The sequence below is a fragment of the Miniopterus natalensis genome, chromosome 12, assembly GCF_054644295.1.
Source record: "Miniopterus natalensis isolate mMinNat1 chromosome 12, mMinNat1.hap1, whole genome shotgun sequence".
In the NCBI taxonomy this organism is placed as follows: Eukaryota; Metazoa; Chordata; class Mammalia; order Chiroptera; family Miniopteridae; genus Miniopterus; species Miniopterus natalensis.
Window position 1 is genome coordinate 33,516,616 of NC_142092.1, and position 24,976 is coordinate 33,541,591.

At 38.8% G+C, this 24,976-nt stretch overlaps 1 protein-coding gene and 1 long non-coding RNA gene across 2 annotated transcripts in view; one reads left to right on the forward strand and one right to left on the reverse strand.

Moving 5' to 3' along the window:
* Positions 1 to 2,496: 2,496 nt before the first annotated feature.
* On the reverse strand, positions 2,497 to 22,502 carry LOC107538147 (uncharacterized). The gene is made up of 4 exons (XR_001603292.2): positions 22,327 to 22,502; positions 20,188 to 20,270; positions 3,001 to 3,088; positions 2,497 to 2,638 (listed from the first exon to the last, which is right to left on the reverse strand). It is a non-coding gene; the product is annotated as an uncharacterized LOC107538147 (long non-coding RNA).
* A 158-nt stretch (positions 22,503 to 22,660) lies between these two features.
* ZNG1A (Zn regulated GTPase metalloprotein activator 1A) overlaps positions 22,661 to 24,976 on the forward strand; it is a 35,116-nt gene continuing 32,800 nt past the window's right edge. Inside the window, exon 1 of the mRNA XM_016214277.2 lies at positions 22,661 to 22,814. Within this exon, the coding sequence (XP_016069763.2) occupies positions 22,661 to 22,814 (154 nt within the window). The remainder of the gene's footprint in view (positions 22,815 to 24,976) is intronic.

A 24,976-nucleotide genomic window follows, 5' to 3' on the forward strand; every position in this document is an offset into this window, starting at 1 on the left:
AATAAACATTAGATATTACACACAACCTGGGGTGAACCGCTTTTCTCTGGGAAACAGTGCGCGGTCTTCCTGTGATTCTAGAGCGAGCCTCCGACCGAGAAGCCTACCAAGAGGCCCAGCCCCAAACTCCAGAAAAATCAGAAAGTCCATGGCAACGCTCACCAAGGTGTGAAAGTCCGTGCTTATTTCAAGTGACTGGTTTGCGCCAAGGTTTGCTGTGCTAAAGCACTCTCTCCGGAATGCCTCTCTTTGCCAGCTTGCCCTTCGACAGAACACTGCCCCAAGATATTTTTGGTTCGAAGCTGCGCTGCTGTTCTATGTGGAAACCACTAGCCACATGTGGTTACTGACCAGAGTGGTGGTTAGTCTGAATGGAGATGCGTTGTATGTGCAAAATATACACCGAATTTCAAAGTGTTGAAAAATTAATGCAAGATAGCTAGTTAATGATTTTTATGTTGGTTACATGTTAAAATGGCACTTTTCATATATTAGGTAAATAAAATATTAAAATTAATTTCACTTGTTTTCCCCCTCCTTTAAAATGTGGCTTGCATCTTACCTATTTTATTTAACAAACAAATAACACTTACCTTGTACCAGGGCCTGTTCTGTTCCAAGCTCTTTACAAACATTAAGTAACTAACATGATCCCTACTTTGCAACTGGGAAAACTGAGGATCAGAGAGGTTAAGTGATTTGACCAAGGTCACAAACTGTTCAGGGACAGAGTCGTTTCCAATCCTGAAGTTTTGCCTATCTTCCTGGTAGTTTCACTTGAATACATTATTTAAATTCCACAAATATAAAGCTAAAATTCTTCATCTCCTCTACCCAACTGTAAGCTTGCTATTCGTCCATACTCACCCATTTCTGTTGGTGGGGCTATTTCCCTGTTTGCCAGGTTTAAAACTTTGGAGTCATCTAGTGAGGGAAAGCAGGAAACCTGAGTTCTGGCTTCAGCTTTTCACGGCTGTGTGGTCCTGAGCGAGTCACACTCAGTTTGGATCACAGAGTACTTGGCCCTAGAAGGACACCATCCACTTGCCTCTCTGAACTTTATGAATGTGTCAGCTCTGTCTTCGTCTTCTTTCCCCTGCAGATCTAATCATCTACCAAGGCCTATCATTTATTCTTTGTACATATAAACATCACTTCTTTATAAATATCACTGTTCTTACTGCTTCCATTCTAGTTGGGCCCTTATAAATTAGTATCTGGATAACAGAAATAAGATATAAAATGGCCTCCTTGCCTGTATTTTCTTATTTTGATTGAACCTGACTCTACCACTGTATTTTTTAAAATTTTAAAAAATATATCTTTATTGATTTCAGAGAGAGGAAAGGAAAGGAAGAGAGACAGAAACATCAGTGATGAAAGAGTCATTGATGGGCTGCCTCCTGCACGCCCCTGACTGGGGATCGAGCCTGCAACCTAGGCATGTACCCTGACTGGGAATCGAACCCCGATTGCCTGCATCCTAGGTCGATACTCAACCTCTTAGCCACGCCCAGCCAGGCGATCACTGTATTAATTTTACTAAAATACTTGTTTTTTCATGTTTCTTCCCTGCTCAATTAACTTTAGTGGCTTTCTATAGTCTCTACCACCAAGTGTGACCTTCCCCAACTGGCTTATAGTGGCTTCTCCATTTCCCATTACTAGCTCTGTCCAGTACCCCCTGGTGAGGTAGGGACAATCTCCCACTTGCCCTTAGAGAAAAACTGTTTTCTTTACCAGGGGCCTCCTCTGCTTATGTCACCCTTCAAGGGATGTCTCTCCCCATCCTTCAGAGTTTGATTCAAGTTGTTAAATTCCACCTCTGCCTCAAAGAGTGTCTCTTTCAGTCTGACAGCACCCTTTAATTAGCTGAAAAGTGTAGGTGGTCACCGATCAACACAGTCTAGTGGAATGCAAAGTCCATAGGACCACACAGAAAAGTAAGACCATATGCACATCTTTCTTATCCCAAGCCATTCAGGACCTCGGTCAGATTTTGTTCAAATGTCACCTTCGGTGACCATCCATTTAATCTTACAATACCCTCTTCCTGAGTCCAAGATGCTTCCTAACTCCTTTTTCAACTTAGTTTTTTCCCAAAGCAATGATCACTCTCTGCCATACTATGTATTTTATTTATTTGTCTGTTTGGGTCCTCTCATGCTTCTAGAATATAAGTTCCATGAGTGCAGGGATCTTTTTTGTCTTATTTATTCATCGTTCTATATCTATTGTCTCGAAAAATGCCTATCCCATTGTAGGTGTTCAGTAAGTCCTTGTTGAATAAATGAATGAATAACTCACTGATCCAGTTTTGAACATAGCAGACGCTCAGTACAAGTGAACGTGACTGAGAGGCCCAGTTTCACGTGTCTTTCAGGGGGAAGAGGGAATCTATTTTTTTCTCTCGAGTATTTAGTCGTGCTGGTCTATGAATACCTTCCCTTTGCTTTGTACTTATCTCTTGCACTGAGAAATGAACCCAGCACCAGCAAATAGATATCTTTATTGTTGTTTTATAACTGAAGACAGATAAAGTTTTGCGTGCTGGTATTTCAAGCTGGCCACGGCTTGGATGTTAGAAGTTGGAGTTTCTAATGTTCTCTGCTTCATGCTTCATATTATTGTAGGAAATCTGTAAATATGAAAAGAAAAAAGATTAAGAAACTTACCCTTAAAATTACCACGGTGATATATACATATATGCATATATATGCACACATTATACATTTTTATATGTACATTTTACTATATATATTAGTCTTTTAACTTTAGGATTTAGGTCATACTCTAATGTACAATGCTATTTTGTATTGAATGGAAATACCATAGGATTTTATAACTAGAAGGACCTCGAAGTGAGTCATGAATAAATTAATTCTCTCATCATTTATGTGCCTTCCACTTATTCCCCAAACATTTACTGTTAGCCAGGCTTCTGTACTAAGTGATACCAGTGGCAAACAACAACATTTGTCCCGACTTCCTAGAACTCACCGTTTCGCAGTGAGACACACATCGTGAAATATGAAAGAGGCTGGAGCTCTGCGCGGCCGTGCAGGTCTCGTCGCGCAGCTTCTGCGAGCTGAGGAAGCACCGAGAGGAAGTGATTTATTATTTATTCTTGTGGAGAGGGTGTTGGCAGAAAGGCTGACGCTGAGGAAGAATGGCTTTGCCGACGCAATGGCGTGGGAACAAGTAGGCACTGGGCTTTGTTCAGGGTGTCCCAGGCAGAGAGCACTGTATGCAATGGCAGGAAGCCTGGGGACACCACTGCCTATCACGGGAATTAAAAGGGAGATGGGAGCACAGGGGCACAGAGTCAGGTGGCAAGAAATGAAGCTTTGGAAGTGGGCAGGGCCTGAGTATCAAGGAATTCAGACTTTACCCCACAGGCTATGAAAATCACCAAACAGTGAGAGCTTGTCTCAATCATTGGTCTTTTTTTTTTTTCTTTTTCTTTTTTTAATTTTTAAATTGATTTGAGAGAGAGAAAGGGAGAGAGACTGAAATCAATGTGAGAGCAAAACATCGATTGGTTGCCTCCTGCACGTACCCTGACCAGGGATTGAACTCATACCCTGGGTGTGTCCCCCAACTGGGAATCGAACTTACAATACTTCAGTGCACCGGATGATGCCCCAAACAACTGAGCCACACTGGCCAGGGAGGTCATTATCTTTTGAGGTCTACCTCTTGCCACCTGGCAGTCCATGATAAGCATTGGTCCAGTGGAGTACAGGCACAGAGTGGAATTATGCCTCCTAAATCTGACACTGCCATCCTCATCTTCCTCAACCTGAGCACACACACTGGACACTCACGAAGAAATACAAAGTTCTTTACAGGAGGATTCAGGCAACTGTCCCAAAGTCATGTCTCAGAGAGAGGGAGGGTTTATGGAGGAGAGAGTCAGGTGCTGGTCCGCTAGTCTGCTCTCACTGAAATGCCCACGTGGACATGGTCATGGCCTCATTCCTGACTCCCAGCTCTCTCCCTAACCTCCCTCAGGCCTCTCTATTCATCCATGTCCCCAGTCAGTCTACTTTCTTCTTCATAAAGAGAGAATCCGTTCCCCATGCCTAGGCTTGTTCCCATGCCTGGGGAATTTTCCAAGCATCCACTATATGTTGAACTCTCTCCTCCCCCCAGTTTCTGCTGTCCCCGAGGAGGGAAAAGTTGGGCTCTGGTCCATGCTTGTTGGGATTCGGCAATGGGCTTCTATTCCAGGCTGCATTTGACATTCATCACTGATAAAGCATTGTTATAAAGGTTAATTATGTAAAACTCTTATAGTGACTGAAATGATTCCTGCTATTATCATTATCTGCAATATCTATTGCAGCAAGTTACTAAAAGTCCAAATAAAAGTGGCTTAATCTTTTAGTTTATTATCCAAGTAAACCAGAGGAAGGCAGCCCAGGACTAGGTCAGCAACTCAGCAATGACATCCTGTGTTCTGGTTCTTTCTATCCCTCCACTCTGCCTTCCTTAGCACGTAGGCCTTTGGTTGTCGCTCTTATGACCTCATGGTTACAAGATGGTCCCATGACCCCAAGCAGGCATAGCACACACCAGTACCCCAAGTAGGAAGAAAAGAATAGGCCAAGGCTTTCTCCACGTGGGCACTGCCTTTCCCAGCAGTCCTCCAGGAAAACTTGCCTTTAGAACCCACTGGCCAGAAATGAGCCCGATACTTCTCCTCAGGTGCAAGGGAGGCTGGGAAAGAGCATCTGGAGACAGGAGTGGGCAATCCTGGTTGGCTGAGAACTACTGACTCATTCTCTTGAGTTGCCAAAACAGAAGAGCGACAAACGGGAGAATAGTTGTTGGGTGAGCAGTGAACAGAGGCTGCCATACTACTTTTACTGAAAAGATTAAGTTAGATAATGCACATAAAGGACAGAGCGTGCTGTTGGATATCGCGTATGATCTCAGAATATGTAGGCTAGGATTTTATTATTACAAAACACTGTGTTGCTTTAAAGCCATATAAATTATTTTTTAAAACATGTTTGCTATTATTTCCTCATAATAGATTCCCAGAAGTGGAAAAGTGGAATTTATTAGGTCAAAAGTTATAAGTTCCTGCCAAAAAAGAAAAAAGCCAAAAAAAAAAAAAAAGCCTGATTCTAATCATGAGGAAATAGCAGACAAATTTAAATTGAGAAGCATTCTACTAAACAACTGCCAATCTTTTAAAATGTTAATGTCAAGAAAGAAAAAGAAAGGCTGAAGAACTGGTACAGATTAAAAGAAGCTAAAAGAGACAGGACAAGTAAAGGCAATGATGGATGCTGTAGTGAATTCTGGATCAGGAAAAAAAATATTACAAAGAACATTACTGAGGCAAATGGCAAAAATCTGCATCTTATTGTATCAAAGTTACACTTCCTAAATTTGATAAGATAAAAACCTTATTCTTAGGAAACACACACTGAAAGTTTACTAGGCTAAAATAAAAATTTTAAGTTTATTCATTAGATGAGTTGAATATTTTTCCATGAAAATTCACTATATAGTTGCACTTTTCTTTTGTGTCTACTTATATCTCGTCCCACTTGTCTATTAAAGCCTTGGAGTTTTTCTTATTGACTTGCATTCACCCTTCAAGTAATTTGTTGCCAGTGTGGGGTATCTCTCTTTAAACAACTAATCTCCCTAAATACCTTGAGCCAACTGGAAGACAGAAACTAGGCAGGTTTATGGAGTCTTTAGAAATTTTGTGCACATTCAGTGGGGATAATTCTCGCCAGTCCTGTATGGAACCGTGCACAGGTGCCATCACTTTTCTCTTACTCTTAGGTAACAGCCCTTAGTTGCAAATATAATTTCAAGCCTGTGACCAGAATGTCTAGCCCAAAGATATTTATCAAAGCTCCATCTTATCTTGAATAGCACATCTTCCCCTGGCTGGGGTGTGCCTCAGGCTGGCAGCCTGCTTAGGCCAAGAAGGGGAAGGATGCGTGGTTGGTTTCTCCTCTCCACTTTGTGCCACTTCTCCTTTCTTTCCCCCCTTCCCCCCAGCTGGCCAGCCAGTTTCTGACCTCTCGGGTTGGAGGAATGGTAAGGTATGAGGAAGCATTCATAGAACCGACACTGTTGTAAGCTGGCTTCCCACTTTCTGTGCCTGCAGCAGATAATCAAAGATGACTCTTTTCTTGGGTCCTTTGGAAGATTGTTTCCTGGAGACTTCTCTTCTATAGGTCATTTCACCTGGTCCGTTCATCTCTATTCCTATTATTCACTTGTGATTCATTTGTAGCTTCTCTCCAGTTTCCTGCTGCTAGCTAGGGTCCTCTGCTCTCTAAGTGACCCTGCTGGACAGGACTTCAAATGACACTTGTCTGGATGTCTCCCATGTGGCCCACATATGATCCGTTAAAAATGCCCAGAAATTCCTTGGCCTGATAATCCTGGCTGATTCCAACACAACCTCTACCTTGGTGCCCTAGGCTGCTTGAATATCCTTGGTCTGGAGTCATCCTTGTGACTCCCAGCTGCAGGAAAATTGTCCTTTCAAACTCTCTGAAAGGTGTCTTAGAAGCCTTGGAAGGAAGAGGCAGCCCTTCCTCATTTACTCCCCTTCCCCACAACCATAGGCAGAAATGGGAACTCTCTTTAGCAAAATCCTCTCCAACAAGATCTCTTGAAAAATTCTGTGGGATCCAAGAATTATGGAAGTGGTTCTCAGCATTTTCTTGGTAAATTCTGCATATGGTGATCTGGTTTTAGAATATCATATTTTCTTGTATTTGGTTCTCTCAGTGAAACTTATATTTTAATATACTGTTATCCAAGTTTTTCATACCTACCATTTAGCCACATTTTTGGAGGCCATAGTTCAGGGCATTCTTTCCCCAAGATTAGGAGCTCTTGAGACGGGAGTAAATTACTGGAAAATAGTACAGTTGATGCCTATTTCATTAGTAAATTTTTTAAATGTGTAATATATAGAGAGATAAGGACACAATGATCAATGCATAGCTTGATGAACTTAAGGAAGTAAATATACCAAAGTACAAATGCCCAGATGAAGAAAGAGAGCATTACAAGCTTCCAGAAGCCCTCCTCATAATCTTTTCCAGTCGAATTCTTCCCAGGGTAACTAATATCCTGACTGTTAACACTATAGATCAGTTTTATCTGCTTTTGAAGTCTATATAAGTAGAACCATTTCTGTCTCACATTACATTTATGAGATTCAACCATATTGTTGCCTTAAACTGGAGACCATTCATTCTCATTACTGTGCGGCCATGAGTATGAATATGCCTGGACAGGTAATGTTTGGCCAATGAATCTCTTCCCTTAAGGGTAGCTCAAAGGTTGACTGTGGCCTCCCCACATCTTCTTTGATTCTAACTTGAATTCCAACTGGAGGATTCTCAAGGCCCTCTGATGATTTGCATTGGGTAGCAGGACAAAAACAGTTGAATTCTTCGTAATTAAAAAACAAAAGCAAAACTATGTACAAGGTTAGGCTCTTTCAGGGGAAGTTTGTTATAACTCCCCATTCTTTACATTTTATCCCATCAATCTGCTGTTTTAATTTGGCTGACTTAAAATCATAAAATGTAAAAAAAACCCCACCAACACCCACATCTTCTAAGAAACATTTTGCATAAATTCTGGTAATAGTTGTATGATTTTCTATCTCCTCAGGAATCATGATTAGAAGTTTTATCATGTTTGCCTCAAGAAAAATTGCAACAGATCCGCTCACAGTAAGAACTGGAGATCAAAACACTTTCCTGACTATATCTTGCATTGTACTTCATAATTATGTAATGGAATTGTTTCAATTAAAATGGAAGACTTCAAAGCATGATAGATTTTTATCTGAGACTTTAGATGACCTTTTAACTTATATTTAAATAAAAATTTACACTTTAAGATTCTACAGTGAAATTTAATAAGTATTTTGAAAACTTGTCAGTTTATTTCATGGATTGAAATCCACACTACAGTTTAAAGTGTTGAAGTTAAAATATTATCTATGTTCTGAATGATAAATAAAAAGCACCAAAGACTTACTGGTTATGAAATCCTTCTTGACAAACATTAAAATATCATTAGAACATTATTTTAAATGAGAAAATCTTTTCATTCAGATAGAGGTACATGTATAACTTTATTCATTTATTCATTCATTCAACAAAATATTTATTGAGCACCTGCTATGTGCCAGGTATTACACTAGGGTCCAGATATGTTACATGAATAAGGTGAATATTGCTGCTGTCCTTGGGAGCTTGTAGCTTACTGTCATTGAGAGACAGATGAGTGAAAAGAGAATTTCTAGAAGGCTAATCACTACTTCTGTATGTGTGATAGAATTCTATGTGTGCTCTAAGAGCACATGAAAGGCACCAAATCAACCTCTGGAAGGTCGTGGTATCCTTTCCCCAAGGAAGGGATGCCTAAGTGGGTGAGAAGGTAGACAGACACATGGTAGAAGGGAGGGTGGTCAAGACATTTGCAAAGGCTAAAGCAACTGGATGCCATTCACTGATATAGGGCACATAGTACAGCAGCTGAGTTGGTAAAGGAGAAGGGAACATATAGAATGAGCTGGGCACATGAAAATGAACACTCAAGAAGCCCAGAAAGAAATCAACGCTAAGACAGCACAGTGGGGTGGAAAAGGGTTCGGAGTCAGGCCAACTTGAATCCAAACCCTAGCTACACTATTTAATGGATATGTGAAGTTGAACAAATTCTTTAACTTTTCAGAGCCTCAGTTTCCCACTTTATAAAATAAATAACATGGGCATCACAGGGTGTAGGGAGGACTGAAGGGGATAATGCATGTAACGGTGCCTAGCCCAAGGCCTAGCACATACTGAGCACTCAAAAATTAGGGACTTTATTGCAGAATAAAATCAAAGATGGTAGAGGATTAGTGTTCAAAGACAAAAACCAGTTACAAAGTCCCTTTGGGGGTAGCTGAAGCTACTGGCAATTAGAGTTTCCTTTCCAATTGACAACTGAACCATAACAGTGAGTGAACTTGTGGCTGTTCAGATAAAAGCAGAGTCAGAGTTGAATTTTCTGTTCTATGGACACAACTGTTGACCAGATACACCGAACTGGGGAATGGGCAGTAGCAAAATGTAAAGCAGGCCTGTATGTCTTCAAACACTCCTAAGATAGCTTTTAGTTCCCTTGTAAAAATGCAAAATTGACTTCTGAGCAGGGGTAAAATATACAGGGTGGGGCAAAAGTAGGCTTACAGTTGTGAGTACTAGAAACACAGAGTTTATTTTTGTATTACTGTTTATTAGTTATTGTATTATTTTTCATATAAACAACTCTAAACCTACTTTTGCCCCACCCTATATACATTTGCTTTGGCTTTCTCCTGAAACCTCATAAAATGGCAGTAAACAAATTGTTCTTTAAGGCAGAAATCCACAATAAAAATGAGATTAGGAGGGGAAAAAAGAACATGTTGGAATTTAGAAGTCATATAGACAAGAGAAAGGTGATCTCTAATTGCATTGCAGACCCCCCCAAAAGCTTGGGAATGTCAAGTATCTCTGGGAATAATAATAGGGCTAAAAACGGGAGCACTGGCTTGTAAGTCTGTTTAAGGACTAGTGACATTCCTAGCTCCCCTACCAACTCTGTATAGCCAGATAACTGTCCCTCTCCCAGCTTGGCAGAGACTGGATAAGGTAAAATAGAGAAAATCACCTTTGGAGGGAACACTTTACGCACTGGGGAGTGGGATTCAGTACTGCAAACAGAAGGGCGTGGTTTCAGTGAACATTTATGGAACCATTTACAACCCAATGAAATCCCAAGTCTTTTACCTGCACTATAATTCCATTGTCCTGAAGGCTGGAATGTTCTGACCTCTTGGGGAGGAAAGACATAAAAGATATTGATGTCAAAAGTGCCCCAACTAAATTGCCCAGCTAGATGACCCAAAACTGGAACCAGCAGTCAACAAGGCTCACCCATGGGATAGGAACTTCCAAGAAGCTTTTTCAGTACCTCACTCCTAAATTTGAATAGACAACCAAAGATTAACAGACATCTATGAAAACCACCAACATGAAAGGTATAGATAAAAACAAACCAACATGGCAACTTGGAAGAAACCAAGACTATGATGGAATCAGAAAACTACTGATATCCACAGAGAGATAATAAGTGATACCGTACCCATGAAACAAGAGTATTATTCGGGGGGGGGGGGGTGAAGAGCTGGAAAGGAGGGCAAAAGTGAGGTGCAGCGACCTTAGGGCTGGCTGCCTGCAGGGTCTTCCAGTGCATTATGCAGAAAATACCCTCGCCAGGGCTCCAGTCCAGGCTGTGGACTATCCCCACCATGCACCCAAGCCAATCCCATGGGGCAGGAGAGGCCAGCCCAGGGGCTGCTCCTGCCATTGGTGGGACTGCAGGATGAGGGATCCCCATTGCAGGTGCACCAGGATTGCCGCAGGGCTTGGCCTTGCTTTGTCTGGAATGCTGTGGGGAGCAGGCCATTTGAAGCCACATAGCCCTTTACAATGCGTTTTACCACCCCATGGACTTTAGATACATTCCCCGATAAGTTACACTGTCTCCTGTCCTGATAACCCTTGATGTCATCTTAATGTCAGCATGGCAGTCACAGACCTGGGAAGCCAGTTGCAGTGAGCAGAAGAACCTGTTGTTCCTGCAGCAGGAGCATGCCAGCACACTCCAGGGCCTGCCCCCAAGCTCAGGTGACTGCAGCAACACTGCACACTTATGAGCTGACACTCAAAAGCTCAGAGACAACTCTTTTAGAAGCAGCAAACTAAAGAAAAGATGTGAAGAACTGGAAGACCAGGCGCAGGAAAACAACGAACTGTTGAAAGAGCTGGAGCAGAAGAACACGATGGTCATGGTGCTGGAGAACGCCATCAAGGAGCAGCAGAAGTACCTGGAGAAGCTGAAGGTGAAGAGTAGTGAGGTGGACATGCTGCCCAGCGAGCTGGAACAGTGCCCTGACACCATGTCCTACCTGACCTCCCAGCTGCACGCATCCAAGAGGAAGCTCATTGGAAGTGTGGGGAGAGAAAAATAGTGGTGTGTTGGGTGAGGGATGAAAAATCGTTCAATTTTCCTATGTACAAATCTATGGTTATATTTAAAAAGTCATTAATCTGTACACTTAAGATTAGTGAGATTTTTTCTGTTTGTTATGGCTCAATTAAAAAAAACCCAACAATTGTTGATCAGGTTTCAACCTAAATAAGTAAACTCAAATGCCCAGTGGAGCCAGGCAAGGAGCTGAAATGAGTGAAGCAGTCTTGGTGTGATTGAACAGGGAATAGGTGGGGATGTCGTAAACTGAACAACATAACTGAACAACATATGCTCTGTTCTTCGTGTGGACTCTAACTACTCAGCTCCAGCTATGGAAACATGGGCCCTGTATCATTAGATTTAAGAATTTTCAAGAAAAGCCAGATATATAAATTTTTACAAATGACAATGTCTTGATTTTTAAAACATTGCTTTATACAAAAACCATACCTGTGGGCTACCTTTGACCTATATGCTGGCAGTTGGGAGCTCTAAGATGGTGAAGCTTGCTTGAAGGGTGTAGGACAGACATAATGTCCTGGAAATTATATTGCATTGGGTTAGTACATTTGGCTCTGGATGAAAATAATTTTAGACAGCAAACCTAGGAGTGAAGATTTGTAAAACTAACAAGCAAAACCAAACCAAAACAAAACAAAACAAAGAAACAAAACCTCTGCACCTTAACACTTTTCCAAGGCAGGTTGACGTGACAAAATCAGAATTACTTGGTGCATAAAAGACATCAAAGATAATGCCTTTGACTTTACATACCCAGAGAGAGAATTTAATTGGAATGACTGTTATGTATTAAGCAACTGGATCATTTAGGCCCTGCTAATGTTTAGACTATCCAAATTCTATTTTTAATCTGATTTCAATGAATTACTTACCATTTCTTTGACTTCAAAGCTGGTCAGTATCCTGTGTCAAATACCAAATAAGGTTTTAGATTTAAGTCTTCTCATTACTAAATTATCTATGTCTGTTCATGTACAGATGAGCAAGGGTAAAAAGTAATGAGAAAATAATCATTGTATAAACAAAGACATAGACTAGTTCAGTGATTGCCTGGGCCTAAGGTAGAGAGGAGATTGATTGTAAACAGACACAAAGAACCTTTTGGGGACGATGGCCATGCTCTAAAACTAGATTGTGGTGATTATTTCACTACTATATAAATATAATAAAACTCTTGAATTGTACATTCACATTGGTGAATTTTATGCTAGGTAAATTATACCTTAATAAAGCTCTAATTTAACAAAAGAATAGTAGATGATAAAATGAGTGAGCTAAGTATGATGTAAAACAACATATTTACATGGTCTCAAAGTATCTCCCCTCTAGGTATTTATTAACTACAATGGGGAAAATAGTAACAGTATGGTGAAGAATCCTGGCAGACACCACTTTAACCAAGAGATCAAAATTAACATTACCAGGAAAGGGACGCGTGGATATCATGTACCCTCTGAAATGATGCAGAGAAGGGTAATAATGTCAATTTGTGGTATTCCTGCCAAAAATGTATAACCTGAATATAATCCTGAGGAAGCATAAGACAAGCCCAAGATGAGGGACATTCTACAAAGTAACTGACCAATACCCTTCAAAAGTGGCAAAGCCATGACAGACAGATGGAGCAATGGCCCTGATTAAAGCAGACCAAGGAGATGTGACAACTAAGTGCAGTGAGAGATCCTATACTGGATCCCGGTTCAGAAAATGGACATTAGTGGGACTAATAGCAGAACTTGAATAAGGTCTGTAAGATTAGTTAATATTGTGTCAATGTTAATTTCCTGCTTTTGATCATTGTGCTGTGACTGTGAGATATTAAAATCAGGGGAAACAGGATGACAGATATGTGGGAATTTCTGCATTATTTTCATAACTTTTGTAAGTTATTTTGAAATAGTGACAAAATAAAAAGTTAAAAGGAAGTTTTACTTTTCAGCTGGGAAAATGGCAATGGATTGATAAGAAATTAATGGTGAAGCACTGACCAAAATTATATCCACTATTCAGAAAGCAATAAGTAAGAAAGTTGATGAAGACACATTTTAAATGAAATAGTAAAAATAAATATTATTATATTAACCATTCTGTCTTTTCCTTTCTTTCCCTCCCAAATGGAACCACACTATATTTACAATTCTGCATTCTTCTTTTCTACCTAACATTATATCTTTTGAATGACTCTTGCATTAGCAAAATAAATGCAATTAGTGAAATAAAGCATAAAATGCTTGATTCTGTTTTAATATTAAGAGAGATTTATGGGTCACAATATTTGATGCAAACCTTGGAAAGATAATCTCATTGACCAAAAAACTTTTAGAATTCAAAGTACTGTTCTGGTTATTTTTCTGCTCAGTAAAGATAATAGAATGAATGTTTATATTCTGGTAACTACAAAAGCACAGTGAACAAAGAGCACTGGCCAGGTAGGGCAAAAGTCTATGTGTGCTCTGTCTCTGTTATAATATGTTAATTTTTCTCTTCAATGTTTACTGAAAAAGAGCAAATAGCTTTTCAGGTTAGTCAATTGTTAACTTCAAAGTTTTTACTTAATCTCCCAAAATGTATCCTTTAACTTAAAGTGTGAATAATCATAAAGCTTATTATTTGTTAAAGAAAATCGTAATTATTTGTTTAATGGATAGGATATGAATATTATAGGAAATTAAATGTGTTCAATTAAGCTGTATACAAATTTATCATGCTTGTGTTCAAAACCCATCATTGTATACTGTAGTTTACCTTGTTAATCAGAAGGCTTCATTCAGACACTTTCTGTCCAACTTTTTCTTGTAGGCCATTCATAGTAAAGGTGCTTCTAGTGGTTTCATATGTAAATATAATGCAAAACCTTACTTTACCATAGTATTTCTGTGTACGAATGAGCCAAATTTATTTAGCTATTCCCCTATAAGTGGATAGTTAGGATATTTCCAACATTTTACCTTTAAAACAATATGGCTGTGAATGTGATAAATGTCTGCATATGTATGTGCATAGGATATATTCCTATCAGTAGAATTTCTAGGCCAAGGTCAAAATGCATATGCAATTATTAGTCTGATAGATATTTAAAAATTTGCCTTCCGTAAAAGGTTGCTGATATATATCAATATCTTATTTTAAAATGTTTACTGTTCACATTTAAAAAATTGTGATGCTTTTGTAACCAATAATATAATACAAAGATTTAAAAAAAAATAAAAGGTAACTATTTCTCCTCTTTCCCCATTGTCCTTCTCACCTATTCTACCTCTCTGCAGTGGCCCATACTATTACCATGAGGTGTATCCTTCCAAACATATTACTCCCACAAACATATGTTACCATTACATACATATATACATACTCATACATACTTGCATATAAATAGACATTTCTTGGATTTAAGTTTTTACTGAAATGGAATCATACTACATATATGATGATCAAATTATGTTTTTCACCTCATATACATTGTTATTCTACAAATACGTACTCATATATATTATTCTTTCTATTATAATTTTCTGCACACATATATATGTATATACATATATTCAAATATACACAATTTTATCTAAACAGGATTATATTATATACACATTTTTTATTTTTGTATTTTATACATGCTATTTTTATTTTTAAAAATAATAATTGGTTTTATTTTTTAAATGTTTCATTATGGAAAATTTCAACCATAGCACAGTAAATTTCTGTGTGTCCATTTTTCATCTCCAACAGTGATCAACTCATAGCCAGTCTTGTTTCATTCGTGTCCCCCGCACCCCCGTTGCGCCCAGACATCATCTCACTTCATTCGTAAATTGTAATTGTTTTAAGAAGCCATCTGAAGGATACTGAAAAGAGCTAGGAGTGATTTGTGAAAGGGAGCAGGAAAGTACCTCCTTATTGACCAATAAGGGACAGCTAAGTCCAGGATGTGACGAGAGGAAACACCACCAAAGTATTTTCCAAAGGAGAAAGAAAAAAATTAATCTGAGGCCCAAAAGGAAGAGAAAAAATGCAAGTACTATGGTAAATGACGCCACCTTTATTCACCTCTTCAAGGCAAAATGTGGTGTAGCCGTACCCTGAATAGTACTAGTCACCAGCTGCTTTGCAGAATCTTCAACGTCTTGGTGTGTTTTTATGCAGCCATGGCTTTGTCACCTTTCCAAGCTTTTAGCTAGTGCTTTTCATAGATTAGGTATGACATTTACGTTAAAATTGTTGTCTTTTTATGTAATATTTCTCAGGTTCTTAAGTTACTTGTGTGTACGTGTGTGGTGTCGTTTATTTGTGTCACTGTGATCCTAGTAGGAAGCCTTTTTTGAAACTCATGGTGTCTAATTAATTTGGATAACTAGGGATTATCCAAAGTTTATTAGTGGCAGTAATTCCCAGTAGGAAATAATTCTGAGTGTCTGTCCGTCTACTTTCTTAAACTCAGAAATGAAAAATGATTCTTCTTAACCCCTGGGCTCCTTCCCAGCTATCTTCTAACTGTAGCGCTTGTGTGTAAGCATGTGCTTTAACTCCGATGCTGGCCCTGTCATACTTAAAGGAGGAAGGCACTCGGGGCTAACAGTGCTACAACACGTCATCACTTAACAACAATTTATACCTGCTATTTTTAAAGGCTTTCTTTTGATTGGGGGAGGGCTTGCTTCTCCCAACCTTTGCATCTGCCACCATACCACCTTCTGTATTCCCTCTTCCTCAAAGGCAAACCATGTTAACAACTTGATTTGCCCTTACAATTATATGTAGGTATATAAATACCATTTCTATACATACTTTGTATTTATTTGTGCATAAAGAAGTATGCTTAACTTTCTGTTGCCATTAGCTTGTGTGGTTCGCAGCATTTCATAAACAAAAATATGTGAAGTAAAAAGAACAATTATGATGTAAAAGTATATAGATTAATATTCTACTAATAGTTTCTAGTAGTGTTCCTCAGGGCTTGGACGTGCTAAGCTATAACTTAAGCACAAAGCAGAACTATAATTGAGACGTAATATGAAAGCTCATTTTTCTCCAAGCAACAACTCAGTAATGAATTTTAATCTGTATATTGTACACTACTGCCCAAACTCACTAACTATAATTGTAAAAGCCCATATGTAAATTTCTGCATAGTAAACACACAATCCAAAACACAAGCTTGTTATACAATAAATGAAGTATATGCATAGGATATTAATTATAAGTAACTCAGAATTGTTGACAAGAAATTAATATTACAGTTAACTAAACTTAAACCTTAATATTTTACAACTGAGCTAAGCTAATTTAGTAAGAAGCTAACAACTCTAAAACACCGGGCTTGAATAAGAATAAATTTTACTATCAAATACATAAACTTTAGCTTATCATCAGACTACTTTCTTATATATCTTAAGAATCTGTTGAATTTACCTTTTGCATATGTTCAATCTACACGTCTCTTACAGAGATATGATGAAATAGCTATCATCTATCTCTGTTAAAGAATAGTGGGTAAAAGTGAATGACGTAATTCTAACTCTGGTGAGAAGAAAAAATGATCAGGACCTATCGGTAAGTGAAGGAAGCCAGCTCCAGAACAAAGTCTATTTGTGTGTTCCTTCTTATATTAAAAACAAAAGCTACATATGTACACAAATGCATAGAAAAATGTCTGACTTCCATGACAGTGGCAGAGACTGGGAAAAAAATTTCTGGGTTAATGTCATTAAATTATTCACAGTAATTATATAATATCAGTGAAGGGGAGTGAGACTGAGGGTAGTGAAAGAGATCCTCACTTTTTACCCTACGTGCTTTTGTACTGTTTGAATTTTTTTCTATTTAGAATACATTCAGGTGTTATTTATATTATTTTAAAGATGATTAAATAAATAAAACCCTCTACTGATTAGGTTTAGTTTCAGTGGCATGAATATAAACTTAAGTAACGTAGCTCTCCTGTGGTCCTACTCAATGCAGTCTTCAGCATGCAGTCTGCTTCCAGGTTCCTGCTCCCCCACCTCTAGCATGTGTCTCACATTCTCAGTAACCAAGAAGCACTCCAGCCATCACACCTACGTCCCAGGCATCAAGATGAAGGAACGAAGTTTCCAGGCAACTGCCACACAACACTTCGCCGTACATTCCATTAGCTAGAACATCTTTACGTGGATGTACCTGGCCGCAGGGTAGACTGGGAAGTCTAGTGTGGCCTTTCCCCTGGAGGCCGTGTACCTAGCTTAAAAATCAGGGGTTCTGCTATTGTTTTTAAAAAGGGGGAGAATGGGTAACATAGTATGTAATTCAGGAATTTCAAATTACTATACACAGAAGTTTGGAAGGATTGCTAAAATAAAGGCAGTTTGTAGAAGAAGTAGGTGTTCAAATTTCAGAATCAAAATGTGATTTAAAAACTTATTTGCTTTATAAGATGTTGCAATTAATAAATACAAAAACACTCTGTTGTTCAAATGTCTAGAGTTGGGAAAGATTATCTGATAATTATCTCAATAAATAATATACCACTCTAAACAACAACAACAACAAGAGGAGGTAGGTGTGCTGAAGGATGGTGATGGGAAGATGTCTCCTGAAGAAAGATTATGTAATTGCGATGGAGACCCAGGTGGCTTCAACATATCTGCTGCCATGTATTTGGAGCAGCCTATACTGAGACTCAAGGGCAGAAAAGAAATAATAAGAGGAAAGAAAGTAAATCAATCTAAAAGAAAGTTCATGAATCTTTCTCCACAAGTGGAATTGTGGTGCCTAATTGAGAGACAGAGCTATGGGCCTCAAAGACACCAGTCTTTGAAATCAGGAAGACCTGGCTTTGTTGATAGCACAATATTTCAGTTAAATGCAACTAAACACCACTTGAGGAGATTTTGAGGACTAGTAAGAGAAAGGAAAAATGGAAATATTTCTTTTGTTTCTGTGTCTTTTATTTACATTTAAGAAATCATGAGCAGATGCCTGTGGATTTTAGCATACACTTCCCAAAAACTATAAAAGTTAGAAAGTGAAACTTAAATAAAGCCACAAATGTCAGTTAAATTTCTATTGACAATAAAAGAGTACATTATTTAAATGGTCTCCTAAACTATTACAACATAAATCATTATACAACATTTGTTTTGTTTTGTTTTGCTCAATGCCCACTCCTTGCCTGATAGTATATTTTAGAGTGAATGGTACACCACTCATTTTGTTTATCCATTCATTGTGATGGACAATTGGGGTGCTTTAATTATTGACCACTGGAAAAGCTTTTAAAAAAAATTATGGGAAACGGATTTATAAGTGACTAGACTGTGAACTATACCTTATAAATAGCATGGTTTAACAGCTTCAGTTGATTAATTAAAATAATACTACTAACAGCCTTTAAATGATACTCACACTTTCTTAAAACACTAAAATGTACATATCACTCCTGCCAACCTCCTTCAAAATTCTGAGGATAAAATATTATTTCATGTGTTTATACTGGTTTTATATCTTAACAGAGGACTCTATGCTACTTGAATATTGATATACTATCTTAACTAAAGCAGTCACAAAAATAAAAGTGTTGGCCTCTGGCCTTTCAGAGAAGTTCCCACTAAGTTCACATGCACATAATGAAAATAGCAAATTAACCTATTAGTGTTAAGCGTTTGAGAAATGTTTTGTTTATTTATTAATTTATTTATCAAGTACAGCTACATAAGAGGAACTGAGTTAATTCTGAAACCCTCGGTTTCCTTTCCTCTACACCAATAGCTAGTGCTGGCCACTAGCTTGTTCTTTCCTTTGCAGAAGTTGCAAAACTGAGAGAGAAAAAACAAAACCAAGTTGACATTATTTTTAGCTCTCCTCTGATTTGGATATAGCTACTGTCCTCACTTTTTCTCATGGCAACTGTCATAACTATTCAAAGGAAGAAAATGAGGCAAAGGGGAGGAACAACGAATTATGCCAAAGGACCATAGCAGGATTATTGGCAGGAAGCTGAGCTGAAGGAATAGATAGCTTGAGAGCTTCTTGGCTCTGCTCTACTCCAGTGCAGGAGAGCCTCCAACCATAGTGCAGAAACTAAATGCTGCCTAAATTGGGTCTCTCCAAGGCCAGGTATCAGTGCCCTTGGAGAAATAATTTAAGCTTCTCAGCTTCAGACCTTCATCCAAATTATTAGTACAGTGGTAACTCTGGTACCCAACCCTTCAAGGGAAGGGGGTTGTTGCAATGGTGAATGATTTAACCAACCAAGTTTAAAATAGCAAGGATGACCTATTTTTGCAAAATTTTATTTAATTCCACTTAACAAGGTAGTGCATATTAGCTTAGATCAGTAGTTGGCATACTATGGCTCACTGCCTCTTTCTGCACACACTGTAAGCTAAAGATGATTTTTAATTTTTACATTTTCAATAGGTTGAAAAAATTAAAAGAATAGTATTTCATTACATGTGGAAATTATATAAAATTCAAATTTCAAAGTTTGTGGAAATTTGTTTTCTTATTGTGTAAGTACCTACATAATATCATCGAATTTGTCTATTGACCTATAAAGCCTAAGATATTTACTACCTGACCCTTTACAGAAAAAGTTTGCAGAGCATGGGATTTAGTATCTGGTAGACCTGGGTTGATCTTCAGGGCTGCCATTTACTGATTGTATGACCTTGAGCAAGGCCTTTGTTGCAATGGTAAATGATTTAAGCCTCAGTTTCCTTGTCTTTAAAACGGGCATACAAATAATATTCATGTTGCAGACTTAAATGAGGTAATACATTTCATGTGCTTAAAACAATGCCTATCAGATGGTAAGGGATCCACACATTATTATTATTGTTGTTTTTGTTTTACCATAAAGCAACTGAGACTAAACAAAATTGCAGAACTAAGGAAATTTTAAAGGTATATTAGAAACTGTAATAGAATCTACACTATTATACTTAGGAAATTTTTAAACTTATTTTAAAAGGCATTTTGGACTAAATAACAACAAAAGCACACTCAAAATAAAATGGATAAAATTGGTAAGTCTCATGTTAAGATAGTAGTAAAAACAGTCATACCCAGACATTCAGGGAAAGCTGAGAATGCAAGCCATATACCTGAATAAATCCTAACGCTCACCTCTTTAGTCACATGCTGGCTATGCTGTCCAATTACTAGAGTCAGCAAAGAAAATGACAGAACTCCACAAACTTCATAGATACCTTGATGAAGAGTATTATGGAAACAGACAAAAGGAAATATTTTATTAAGCTGTAATCTTTGTATTGGTACTTAGGTATGCACAATTGGGAAATCACCACAAATAAGTTCTAACTCAACTTTGCTCAGAAGGTTAGAACTTAAAACTTCTGGGGGCAGGACCTGAGGCAATGCTTCTCTGCAGTTCACACTGGCACCACCACATTATTTTGCACAGATGTGCTTTTCACTTTTTTTTAAATAGCCGATTTATTGGGATAAAATTCATAGGTCACATTATACACCTACTTAAGGTGTACAATTCACTGGTTTTTAATATAGTCAGAGTTGTGTTACCATTACCACAATCAATTGTAGAATATATTCATCACCCCCAAAATGTACCCATTAGCAGTCACTCTGTTCAGTCCCCCAGTCCCTGGTAACACCTAATCTAGTTCTATAGATTTGCCTATTCTGGCCATTTCATATAAATGGAATCATACAGTGAGTATGTGATGGTGTGTGAATGCCTCCTTTCACTCAGCATAATGCTTTCAAGTTTCATTCATCTTGTAGCAGATATCAGCACTTTATTCATGTTTACTATGAGATAATTTTCCATTGTATGGATATGCCACCTTTGCTTACCCATTCATCATGGGATGGACAACTGGGGTGCCTTTAATTTTTGATCATTGGGTAAAAACTTTTTGCTCTGATTGAGGCAATACTTGACTGGTTACCTTGACTAAGCCAGCCTTATGGGGCACAGGTTCCTCTTGCTGAGAGATAAAAGATGTTAATATAATATTCAGCCAGAGCCATGTAAAGGAATCTGCAAGAATGTGCCTGAAAAATATGTTGGAGAAGGTGGTCAGGGCTGTAAAAGCTTCTGTTCAGGGAGTCATGCAGGGCTGAAGGCTCAGTGCTGTTCATAGAGCAAAACCTGGAAACAATTGACGGGAAATGGATAAACTGTTCACTCTGCACAAGAGATCAGAGGGAAAGCTTGGGGTTCACTTCTGCTAGCTCTGTCTTGACAGCAGTCCCCTGAGAGTCAGCCTCGTGTCCCTCTGCCATGCCCAGAACTATAATAACCAAGAGTTTTTCTCTTGAATTTGTAGTTGTTTGTCACTTTCCTCTCCAACCACTCATTTAATAAACCTTACAAACTTAACAAAAATAAAAATAAATTGCTGTGTAGAATATTGTAGAATATAATACAATGGTGGAGTTGAAAAATATAGCTAACCCACAAGTTAATATTTTGTATGATAATCTTTTTACAAAGTTATAAAACAAAATTAAACAATATATTGTCTAAGTTAAATAACACATTAACAAAAACTAAAAATAAATTACTGTATAGTCACATAATATTGTAAAATAAATACAATGGTGGAGTAGAAAACATAGCTAACTCCAGGAGTTCATTTTTTGTATGATACTCTTTTTACAAAGTTCAAAGACAAAACTAAACAATATATATATACTTAGACAATGTTAATTTTGTCTTAACACTATATATATATTTATAATATACATAATAAAACTAAAAAGAAAAGAGGTAATAACGAATCACCCATAATTAATTCATGATTGTGTTTACAACTTTAGGGGAGAGGCCCCGGGTTGGACTAGGAGAGGGACATGTAGGCACCTGCAGCTTATTGCTAATGTTCCTGGGTCAGGGGCGGGGGCAAAGGAGTTCATTATAAATACATATAAATACAAAGGAGGGCTATCCATGGATTAATGATGAGTGTCATGAACCAATGAATATAGTAAATGAACTCAGGTTACCTAAGGTGCAAACAAATAGTGACAAAGAACAATAAATGAAAGTAATGGGTGTACATTGTAAAAATTTGGATATACATATAACCTATAATTATAAAAAAGGTTTCACTGGCTATTTCGTCAGGTAGAAATATTATAATTAACAATGTAACAATGCACTGTTATAGTCTCCCATTTTTTCCCCTGTGAATAAAAAAAATATTTTTAATGATACTAAGAAGTGTCAAGTTGAGAAGGTCTACGCCCTGCACGAAGGGTTTAGGTCAGGCTACTCACTCCAGGGTCCAACCAGCCTGGCCTCGGCCTTACCGCCAGCCAGCAGCTATTTAAGCGGCCGGCGCTCAGCGACGCGGGCCGAGCCGCTGATCAAAGAGGCCGAACAACTCCGCCCGGCGGCTCCCAGGCTCCAGGAACACGCCCGGGCGCGTCCGGGCCGAGGCGGTCCCCGCGCCAGCCCAGGTAACAGGGGCGGGGTTCGGAGGAGCTTCGCGTCGCGGCGTGATGACGCCAAGCCGCGCCCGGCGTGGCGCGCTAGGCGTGCGCGGCCGCCGTGCGGCGAGGCGTTCCCACCTCTTGCGCTGAGGGAGAGTAGGGCGCGCCGTCGGCGGACATGTCCCAGGCTTTTGGCGCTGTGGACAGGGAAGAGGAGCCGGCGGAGGAAGATTGTCCTGAATTGGTCCCCATTGAGACGAAGCAGAGAGAGGAGGAGGAACAGTCTGGCCCCGGCGCTAAGATCCCAGTCACAATTATCACCGGGTATTTAGGTAACTAACCACCCCGGTCAGAGAATGTTGTAAACGCTAGTATCCTGGCATTTGGGGGGGCTCACGGTGCCTCTTTTTCTTAGGCATCCGGGCCTCTGGCCAACAGCAAATGTCTCTGAGGTACCGGCTGGGCCTCTCGCTCCGCGTATGAGTTGCGTCTCATCTCCGGGGTGAATGACGCCCAGACCCCCTCTGCGTTACATTCACATTTATTAAGTGAGGTTGAAAATGAACCTCGCATTTTGAAACTAGTTCTAGTTTTGCAGTGTGAAGCCCGGACCCGCCCCTAAGCTATGCCTGTGACCTTTAACAAATTACCTTACCTTTCTGAAGCTTATCTACTTCACTTACAATGCAAGCAATACTGGGCTCCTGAGTTTCTCAGCTGCGAAATAGGGCCGGAAATATCTACCTTATAAGTCTATTGCCATTAAAGGGTACCCTGTCTGTAAAATGCCCGACACAAGGAGGGACATTCCTCAGTAAATTCCCCTTCCCCACAAGCCATTCTCTTCCAGCCATGCCTGGAAATAGGACCTATCTCAAACTTTTTTTTTTTGAGGTCTCTTTGTAAAGCACTGTAGGAGAAAGTAAGAATAAAATCTCTGCCCTTCAAGACTATTTTTTTCTTTTTAATTGTTTTATTTTTCAATTACAGTTGGCATACAATATTATATTAGTTTCAGGTGTGCACTCCAGTGATTAGATGTTATGTAACTTACTAAGTGATCATTCTGATAAGTCGTGTACCCATCTGATATCATACATAGCTATTAGAATATTATTGACTATATACCCTATGCTGTAGTTTACATCCCCATGACTGTTCTGTAACAACCAATTTGAATTTCTTAATCCCTTCACCTTTTTCACACTTCCTCCCAACCCCCCTCTGTATCTATGAGTCTGTTTTTGTTGTTTGTTTTATTTTTTAGATTCAGTTGTTGATATATATTGCCATTTTATTCATATTTTTTTGTCTTCTTTAAAAAGATCCTTTAACATTTCATGTAATACTGTTTGGGTGGTGATGAACTTCTTTTGCTTTTTCTTGTCTGGGAAGCTCTTTATCTGACCTTCAATTTTGAATGATAACTTTGCTGGGTAGAATAATCTTGGTTATAGGTCCTTGCTTTTCATCACTTTAAATATTTCTTGTCAATCCCTTCTAGCCTGTAAAGTTTCTATTGAGAAATCAGACTTACGGTCTTATGGGAGCTCCTTTGTAGGTAACTTAATTGCTTTTTTTGTGCTGCTTTTAAGATTCTCTCTTTGTCTTTAACTTTTGCATTTTAATTGTGATGTGTCTTGTAGGCCACTTTGGGTTCCTCTTGTTTGGGACTCTCTAGGCTTCCTGAACTTCTATGTCTTATTTCCTTCACTATGTTAGGGAAGTTTTCTGTCATTTTTTCAAATAGGTTTTCAGTTTCTTGCTTGCTCTCTTCTGGCACCCCTGTGATGGGAATGTTGGTATGTTTGAAGTTGTCCCAGAGGCTTCTTACACTATTCACATTTGGGGGGGATTCTTTTTTCTCTTAACTATTCCGATTAGGTGTTTTTTGCTACCTTATATTCCAAATATCTGATTAAAAAAATTTTTTTTTTAATATATCTTTATTGATTTCAGAGAGAGGAAAGGAGATGGAGAGAGAGATATAGAAACATCAATGATGAAAGTCATTGATTGGCTGCAGCCCACAACCCGGGCATGTGCCCTGACCGGGAATCGAACCCCGATTGCCTGGATCCTAGGTCGACGCTCAACCGCTGAGCCATGCCCAGCCGGGCCAAATATCTGATTTTAATCTTGGCTTCATCCATTCTACTGTTGATTCCCTGTAAATTATTCTTCATTTAGTTAATGTAGCCTTCATTTCTGGCCCTTTGTTTTTTATGATTTCCATGTCTTTTTTAATGCTGTTGGAGTTCTCACTAAGTTCATTGAGCATCTTTATAACCAGTGTTTTGAACTCTGCATCTAGTAGATTGATTGCCTCTGTTTTGTTTAGTTCTTTTTCTGGAGTTTTGTTCTGTTCTTTCATTTGGGTCATCTTTCTTTGACTCCTCTTTTTAGCAGCCTCCCTATGTTTATTTTTATGTATTAGGTAGAACTGTGCATCTCTCAGGCTTGCCTCATGTAGTAGGTGTCCTGTAGGGTCCAG